The sequence below is a fragment of the Morchella importuna genome, assembly GCF_003444635.1.
Source record: "Morchella importuna strain M04M26 chromosome Unknown Morimp01GS037, whole genome shotgun sequence".
Taxonomy (NCBI): Eukaryota; Fungi; Ascomycota; class Pezizomycetes; order Pezizales; family Morchellaceae; genus Morchella; species Morchella importuna.
Window position 1 is genome coordinate 408,182 of NW_025763434.1, and position 10,010 is coordinate 418,191.

The following is a 10,010-nucleotide window of genomic DNA, read 5'->3' on the forward strand; positions in this document are numbered from 1 at the left end:
ATAGATGCGCGCGAGTAACTCCCTAAAAAGAGAAAGGAAAAAACAATATCATCCAGCGATCATCCAACGGCTGCAGTCAAAGAAGGCATAAGAAAGTATTCGAATCAGAGTTGTGAATTTCAACAGGGTGTAGAGTAGCGATAGGTTTCTGGTTTTATATTAGCATGTACATACATATTTAAAGAATTGAGTAAACTTATTGGCCAAGGCCTGCTTTCCTTCTTTCTTTTTGCATAGCTTTTAGCGCCCTTAGAGTTCTCAGGTTCAGGTATTCATATGATCATGGCTATGCTAATGTCAGTAATGTCTTCTGGTTCACTCCTCTACTGAGTCGGGAATCTCAACGTACGTACCGAAATCGAGGATCTCTATTTCTAGAAATCCTGATTTGATCGTCTAAAATACGTACATACATGTAGATCATAAAGTTTCTTCTTGGGAGCATTTATTGTCGAATGCCGGCCGAACCTTAAGTGCGTACGCGTGTGGGGGTATGGTTGATCCCATGCTGCATGCCACAGTGAAGAGTGATGTCTCATGATGCGGACATAACTCGGCCGAAAAAAAATAATATCAGAAGGCTGTAAGGTACGCATGGAGAGTCTTGTCTTGGAATGGACGCGTTATTGTTGGGAACTTTATGTCTTTAGGTGAAAATTTGCGATCTTGTTTCAGGTACGTTGGAGATTCTGCGAGCCTATCCGCCCCAACCCATGGTGATATGCGCAGTGAGCATATCTACCACACAACATGACCGCTATGTGCAAAAATTCCTGATGACCTTTTTAATGTTTATTTGATCGTTTATGTCACTCCAGAGATTGACCACGATCACCAAGTTAGCTTTGTAGGTACATAGTCTCTAGTGGAGTTTATGACAGATAAGTACCTGCGTTACCATTTGAATCAATTTGGAGTGGAATATCCAAATATCGAACCGGACTTACAGTTGGCCATGACAGAGACGTGTAAAGTCCGAAACACCCCTGATTGGCTGAGCACATGTTGCAAATCTCACAGTTTCTCAAATTCACAAGAGGATGATGCCTTTGTGGGCTTCCTAATAAATTTCGCGACTGAATAAAATATTCGTGTCCGGATTGAGCACACTGCCTTTGCCACGTTAGGGATTATTGTTACTTTTTGCCCCCCAACTAACTACGTAGAGACAAGCCTGGTTGCAACGTGTACATATGCCTTTATCGGCTCCGCGCGTGTCTAGACCTTTGAGGGGGCACGGCGGCTCAGAGGTACATCTATGAAACCCATAATACCCCATATTCGAGCGAATTCCGGGAGTGAGGGTATGTTTCTCAACTCCCGCTGGTAGATAGGCATGCCTGCATTTGTAAAAATGGACAGAATAAGGATGTTAACGACCGTAATGCATTGGGGTCTGTCCCAAAGCTTAACCAAAGTACATGCAGAGGACATTTTCGTCTCCAGTGAACTCTCAAACCTAGCCGCCTTCAAGCAATTTGACGTTGCAGAGACTACTTTGGTCACTAGCCGCCAAGTTTGCCCAAGAGGGCATTTCTCAAGATTTGCCTGCCACGGCGGACATATCGCATGTAGACGGGTTTCTTCAACAATGGAGTGGCGATCCTATCCGGATGAAATGCACATACGCGTGCGCTTTGCAGGCTGCGGTCTTCCCCCATCTGCTGGGTGGCCGCACGGCTTGCTGATTTTATGATGATGGGCGTTAGGCGGTGGCCCGCAGTGGTGCCAGACCGATCTTTTACAAGACATTTTTTTTTGTGACTTTTCATGCTGAAGCTGGTGGCGCTTGATGGAATTGGTGTATAAAACCAACATCTCTCTCATGAGCTGTAGTCCTTTTAAAGTTTGCAGTTGCAAGCAGCTCTCCCGAAGCTACATAAGTTACCAAGTTACCCCTGAGCACTAACCACGATCAGCTCTACTTATAATCTCTCAACATCGAAGCATTGTAACACCACTACCACACACGACCCCGCTATCTTCCATAAATCACGGCACAGTAACTGAAAATCTTTTCATCTCGCTCTTTGAATCCTCAAACATCATATGACCATGGCTTCATATCAATTGCTTCCGGACGATGTCCTCTTCCTGATCCTCGAGGCTGATTGCAACACCAATGGAAAGTCTACATTGTTCAAATGGCGGCTCGTCAACAGCATCTACAGCAGGTTTGCCTCGGGACTTCTTTTCAAGACGCAATCCATCACCTTCGGATGTAATATAAATAGCAAAAACACGCTTTCAAAATCAGTCGAATCCCTGCGTTTCCTAGACGCGAATCCACGAATTACACAAATGATTAGGAAATTGACTTTGAGGGGATTTATCTCAACTGGAGACGACTTTACTGAAGTGTAAGTTTAAATTCAACCAGTAGGTGGGGTTCGGTTAAGTTCTGACATGTTTAGACCCGCCCTTCTGAGAAAGGTTCTTAGTAAGATGGAAAGGCTTGACTGTCTCAATTGGGATCTGACCGTGGAAGGATCTCGGCTCACGAGCGAGAATTGCGACCAAGAAGAAGTACAGGCACACACACGACTACAACCTGAAGGTTTCTGGCTATCTCGGCCTAAGACTATCGTTGAGCTTTACAAAAACGTGGCCGCTCTCCCAAATCTCAAGAGGCTATGCTTGAATATGCCATGGTGGGAAGCTGCGATCCTTAAGCCTCTGAATACAAAGGCTGAGGTACATTTGCAAGCACCAGGTGCTGGGATCTATGAATGGGAACCAGAAACTGTTATAAGGAAGGATAATGTTTTCGGCCCATTAACATCCTTGGATATCACTGTTCAAGAGTATAATGGCAACAGCTATGTCCACGCACTTCTTGAGAAATCCCAGAACACCCTTAGACACTTGGTTTTCCGTTCGACTAATGGTCTCGACTACCCCGAAAAGTATGAAAATTTGACTTTTCCGAAACTCGAGACCTTAGTTTGGGAGGTCTACAACCCAAACAGATTCGACAGAAAAAACACGGGTTTAAATAGTTCGTCCCAGAACTCTCTATCAACATTTCGCAATGGCAAGAGGTTCCTTGGTGCATTTCTCGAACGTCACCCCGGAATCCGATCTGTTAAGATTGTTTTCAACCATTCCCTGTTTCCTGGAAACGTTCTTGAATGTGCTGCCATCAATTCTTGTGCGAGACCGTTTATTGATGCTTTAAAGCAATTGCCCAAACTCGAGTTTCTTCAGTTTGTTGGGCTTCCAGTATCGTGGGAATTTGCGATATCAATTGCGAAACAACACCCCCAGCTTCAAGGTCTCTGGCTACCAATAATGTTAGAGTCGCTCGAAGAACCCTTTTTGTACACGCCTTCGACACAAAAGGCAAGACCTTACGTGAACGAATTACGGGAATTGGTTTCTTTCACACCAAAACTTAAACTCCTCTGTTTAAATACGAAGAAAACATGGCAATTTGAACTTTCAGATGCAGTTTCAACGGTAGCAAAAAGCTCAGGAACATTGGATGTAGCTATTGTTACTTGGGCTAGCCAAACAAAGTCATGGTATAGATTTGATTCTAATCTAGTTTGGGGCGACCGGATATCCAAACGGTTAGCGCAATATTCTGCATCTGTGCCGGTGTCGAATCTTCAATTCTGGCCACGACTCCCGAGGCCGAGCGGCGAGTGGCTTGATAATCCAGATTGGAATTATTCAGAGGAATTTATGAGTGGTTTGAGAGATGGTAAGTGCTATCGTATTGTCGGAAAACATCCTTTTTGGGTCAATCAATATCTGACTTTTTCAATATAGATGCTATTGGAAATTCTATTTTCGATATTTCAAGGACATATCAGGAGAATCGGTTTCTTTCAATCACTCAAATTTGAGCGCGAGGGTATCTTGTTCCCAAATATTCTCGGTATATTAGAGTTTTTTCCCTTCTAAAGCCCTACACAACATACATAGACACCATGCCGTGCCAGGCTCGAAATATTTCCTTCCAAAATTTCTTGGTTGTTTCTTTATCGATCATTTTGCTACCTTCTATTTCTTTTGTCTTTATTTGAATTAAATATGTATATTACGAATATGTTTAAAATGTTATATAGCTATAATATGTGTATGTACCAAGAAGTTTATTTCAGAGGAACATTGCTCTTGCGTTCATTGTGTAATATGTTTGCATAAACCAAAGTGAAAACTTACATGCTCTTTGCATCATATGGGTGATTAACAGAAGTACATGTAGCTTTACTAAACAGTACTCATGGTGAAACAGTACTGTCGTGCCACCACCATCACTTAATTATTCATCCACAGGTGTCCCTTGAAACATATGTATATGTGGTCACAAGGCAAACATTCTCCTTGACTGCCATGGACGGCAAGTCATTGATCTTCTCCGTGCATCCCTGCTTTATGAAAACCCTAGAATCCACCAACACATACATTTTTATTGCCTCTCAAATACCCAAGTAGTAGAGTATGTACTAATATTTTGCATACATATATGTATCTCGATGAGGGGGGTGTTCCTCGCCGGTATGATGACTAGGTACATGTATATCTCTCAATTGATCACCAATCACACCCCTAGTTAGGGCTGAAGTTCATATAATTACGGCGAATAAAACTTATAAGGATTAAGTAGTATTAAGGGGGCACAATTATTGCTTCTTCAAGATTACATAAATATGTGACTACCATCTTAATCCCATTTTCAACCCGGCAGTTACTATACCTAGTTGAAATTGACAGCCGAGTACACGTATAAGTGCCCTGAATTATAAAACCATAACGAGACAGAGCAATATATTTATGTGACTCCATCCTATACTCTAGCACTTACAAGGTGGTTAATCGATTCATGGGTCCACTATGCGCCGACGGTGTTAATCGGTGGGCGGCTACGAAGGCACCGGCGTTAATACAATCCTAGCCAGCTGGGCCGGCCATCAGCGTGATCAACTACTATCACAGCTAAAGAATAAGAAATGCTACCAATTAGCCCCCATCGGTTCAAAAAGGGTATTCCAAATACTGGGAACTCCGACGCCCCGGCCTTCTGTACCTGGCTAGCTCATGTTGCAAAAGTAGCTCAGCAGGATCATCTACTATGTCTCGACCAACATAATATTATATTATAGATGTTCAAGAAAAGTATGTTGGGGATCTCAGCTTGCAAGTGTGGCACATTTGGAGCTTCCGACCGAGCTAATTAATGTGGATGACTTTCGGTGAATTCTTTTTCAAATGATATGCGTCTTAAGCTTGTGCACTGACTTCCAAATGATATCTAGTTGTACGGTCAATGCATTACCCCTCTAAGCCTTTGAGTAGGTACAGTCGCAACTCGATATGTCAGATCTCAATACGCCGGATCGCTTACTGTCCCGTACGAAGTCCTCTGGGATTTTAACTTTCTTACTGTAAAACTAATTTGCTATCCCGGATTTTTTGCTATCCCGTACGAAATCCTTCGAATCTTGGCAATCCGGCATATCAAGTTGCGACTGTATTCCTTGCACAGCTCTTGACGCTTTGAAGTTCTATATGGTCAATCCGCATATCCATATTCGAGATCTAAGAATGATACATGTTGCACGGAGCCTAAACAGGGGAACCAACCACCACCAAAGAGTGCCCTATCTAAGAAATTTGTTAAAAGATACTGCCAATTGTCTAAGAGAACCCCTGAATTACAGATACAACGTACTGCAGTACTACCGAGATTAGTTAACCACGTGTGGTTTACATATTACCGGCCGTTACATACGATTTCCCAATAGTGCCGTGTGCATAGCATTTCCTATGCGTACAAGGATTATATGGTTTAAAGAATTTACCGGTCAACTTAGCACTGCGCCCCCAAACTATGAATTTGAGTTCTATTGGGTTATCTACTCGACTAGGAGCGTACTAATTACTAAAGTTGGTAGGAGCATGCACACTCTTTCCATAAAACATTGTGGTCGATCGTTGGTAGCAACTAGCCTGCGATCTCCCATGGCCATGATTGACACATGCAACAATATTAATAATACTTACAAATGGTGTAAATTCGAATAATCCATCCCAGAACGTACCGCTATGGGCAATTTTATTCGATCATACGATATCACTCGGAGAGGTTCATCAGAATCATACTTACCCGCAAAAATACCACGATAGAGAGAGACTTTAACACAAAAATTGCAAATTCTTGAGAGACAACTCTTTTTGGTAGCCCTAGTCAAGTTTGGGCCGGTCATGTCGGTCATTCATTATCACTCGAAACACCTACCAGAAATCTACCCCTGTTTTGCTATTTATATGCACCTATCGTTTACCGGGTATTCATGCATGGACTTCTAAGGAGTGGTGGAACCTTATACATAATTGCCACCTGATCACGTAACTCATTGGTAACGACTTCGATTAACCTTCCTGTGCTGCGCCGCTCTCGACTTGTGTTAAATCCCACCTTATCAGGCCACTGGCTGGGGCCTGCAGCCAAGGAAGAAGATTGTGGGGTTGGATCAGTATGTTTCAATTAGCGAGGAGAAACAGGAATATGTGGGATGCTATTCGGCATATCTAATACCCTTAATATTTATGGTAATTGAGACTCGATCGAACTAAGAGGAGGATATCGAACCCTGGAATGATCCAGGTTCCAAAGTCTGATATGGGGTCGGGCACCAATGTCCCACTGTGATAAGACAAATTGACTTACGATACCGACGGGTATTGCCACTGGTCTATTGACTAGCTGAAGAATGAAAAGCAATAGAGAGCAGTACGTTTTCTGCCAAACATCCACCACTAAGCATGTGCTACAAGAGTGTAGAACTTGGGAGTTCCCGAAACTAATACACAAGGCAATACTATGAACATATTGGTTTCACAATATCATTTGGGATGTTTCAAAAATTAGGTTCTCTGTCTATATGGGGCTTACTAACGAACATCTCCAATTGAGAACCTAACATCCTGAATCACTACAAGTCACTCGGGTTATGTGTTGAACCAAAACCGGAGCTTGCCCGATACCTGCACCAGCCCTGTTGATCCATATAATTTCTGTAACAGGATTCCAAGGTTTGCTACGTAGGTACACACGTTACTATGTTAACATATATGTATAATGCATAACTACAGGCATACATGTTAATATCGTGAATTATTAAAGCCGCGCGTAGATCAAAAATCGGATCCGATGTCCAGGTCTGGGGGAATCGAAATTTCCCAGCGAAAATCGCCTTCTCTATAAACCAATTATCTGGGATTTGGTCGGGATGATTACTCGCCGGGACACCCAGGAGAGTAATCGGTAACGCAGAGGCATGTGCAACAGATATGGTGTGCACGGGGAATGGGTAGTTTATGGCGATAGCCGTTTGTGGTGGTATATGTGGGAGTCGATAATTGATACAAGCACAGGCCTTGGATGCAATTCCCGTGACTTGAAATTGATATTGCACCATACCGGCCACGACAAATCAACCGCGCACGGTATCTGCGACACACACATCCATCCCCACATTTCGTGCGCCATAGATAAAACATCAGCTGTAGATCCGAGCATGTGCCAGGAACTCGGATATGTTGCACCCTTCTTTTTTTTCTTTCTTTTCTTTCCCACACGCTGAATGTGCGCATTTGGCTCAGAAGCTCAAACAGACCCGTGTACTTGATGTTATGATTGATGTTAGGCGACCACATTAACGAAACAAACTTTGTTCTTGTAGCCTTAATTAATCCCTCGGCAGCAACAGTATAGATAGGTAATTGCAATGGGGGAATGTGTGTGTATGATGTGTGCGGGCTGGCAGTCGAAAGTGGGTTCTGTACACTTCGATTGATTTCAGCTACATAGATATGTAACATACATACTTACGGAGGAGGGGGAGGGAGCGGGGAGGATGAATGTGCACAAACAAACCGTAAATGTCAAAAAGCCGGGAAGGACGCAACATCAAACCTAATCCTCTCAGAGTGCCGTTGATTGAAATCCATCCCGTTGGGCCTGTCCTGTCTGGCGGATCCTCGGCAACAGCAACATTTGACAAATTGCTGTTGGGTCTCGGATGGAAAAAATTCCCCTTCTTGAGTAACTTGTAATCATCTCGGTAGACTGGTTATGTAGTGCAAATAGATCCTTCACAAACTCGGTCGTATCGGTCGTGTGTGCGTGCGTACTCTATTCCAGTTGGAGCTAGCTAGAAGTCGAAGGCCGGTATTCTCGGATGTGTGTTTGTCAGTCAGTATGTAGACATGGGAGGGAGGGTCCAGTGAATACGGTATATACGAAGGCCTACATACATGCACACCCCATTTGCAAGCTCCCCTATGAGTCATTACCACTCATTCTCCCCAGCCGCAACGATTGGGTGCACGGTGGATTGTGCCCGACGATTGGTGAAAACCCCAACACGCGACTCTGATTTGAGTAACGAAACGAACCATCCTGCATTGCGTTCTGCAGCCAGCGACGAATTGGGTGGTTACGTATGTATGGATATATGCAAATAGGAAGGTATCGAGGGGATGTCTAAGCCTCAATCACTTTACTGCTCTGAGTACTTACATCACATATGTACTCGCGACCAGCAACAAGAACCCGAAAATGCACGTCCTAATCTGCAATTTCCATTGGAGTAGAAGTCAAAAATACACCAAAGACTTGCAGCTGCATATTCGGGTTCTTGTTGCTGGTCGCGAGTATGTACTGGGTTTGTTGCGGCTCCCCGATAGGGCTGAGAAATTTAGGTGATGATGGAGTGATCTCTTTTTTCATTACTTACTCTGGGGGATCCAGGGAGAAGGCCAGGTGGTTCGTTTGTGCTGCTGGGATGGGATGGAGCTCAAGGGGAGGATCGTGGTTGTGGTGCTACTCGACATGACATACATGTGTGTGTACCTAACTATTAACATGATGCCTAGGGCTACCTACATAACTTCTTCCACCATGCGCACTGAGCTCTGCTGCAGATCTGTTAAAGCGGAGAGGGAGAACTACGGAGGGGGAGAGTGCAGGGCAGGCCATACATATGCTCTCTGCTGGGTTCCGAAGCACAACTCAAGGCAATTCTGTGGAACCGAGCAGCCTCCTTCCACGAGATTCAATTCCAAATATACATACATCATGTCTGAATCCGTATAACGTATGTACCTGCTAGCTACTTTCAGTCTCGTATATGTGGAGGAAATTTTGAAAGCCTCTGGTGATCCAAATTTCGTGAGCTCATGTTCAACCACCACCGGCACCACCAACCACCCACTCAGATCTCCCCATGAATCAAGGTTCGATAACTAATATTCCAAATCCCAACACGCTGCTTTTTCGTATATCTACGCGGGGGAACACAACAACAATATACGGCGGCCGGGATCCCATGCTTGCATCATTGTTTCTCCGCCCGATTACTTATACATACTCTATTCGATATTCCAGATCTCTCTCCACATATCTGTGCCTATGGCGGGTGATCCGGAAAAACGTTACTTAACTCTACTATTGGATCAACGTGGAGGTCGACGAGGAGGCTCTATCTACATACATCTTTGGATATTTAGCCTGGTTGGGGTATGTATATATATATATTGAAATTCCAAGATGGGGCAATGTTTCCGCTACAACTATACGGTTCCATGAAATCTGGGGTTATGGCATCTGTGATCAAAAGATCAAACCCGCCAGTTGCCCATATGGGAGGTGGGAGGGTATCTATATCATATCAAATGCCCAATTATCATAACAAGCGAGCATAAAGAGCATATGAGATGGTATCGATATCCCAGCCGGGCCCATGTGTGATCCGACGACATCCGGATATCCACTTTCACCAAATAATAAACAAGAAAAAAATGAAATAAACCCAGTTAGTTCAAAAAAGAAAAGAAATGATAAAGCCCATCGAAAAAATTGTATAAAAAATAAATAAGGGATGAAAGGAAAATCTACCTAGCTAGCTAGGCCTCCCCGTGCCATCGTATCGTATCGTATCGGGGCCGGCCGTTCCCACCAGCTGTGACTTCAACTAACCAGCTCTCTGTACCACAGG

At 43.8% G+C, this 10,010-nt stretch overlaps 1 protein-coding gene across 1 annotated transcript; it reads left to right on the forward strand.

Moving 5' to 3' along the window:
* Window positions 1-2,055: 2,055 nt before the first annotated feature.
* On the forward strand, window positions 2,056-3,851 carry LAJ45_09616 (uncharacterized protein; the record flags this gene model as incomplete). Its single annotated transcript, XM_046119157.1, has 3 exons — window positions 2,056-2,360; window positions 2,415-3,706; window positions 3,775-3,851. The coding sequence occupies 3 exons, from the start codon at window positions 2,056-2,058 to the stop codon at window positions 3,849-3,851; spliced, it is 1,674 nt and encodes a 557-aa protein (XP_045967727.1).
* Window positions 3,852-10,010: the final 6,159 nt, after the last annotated feature.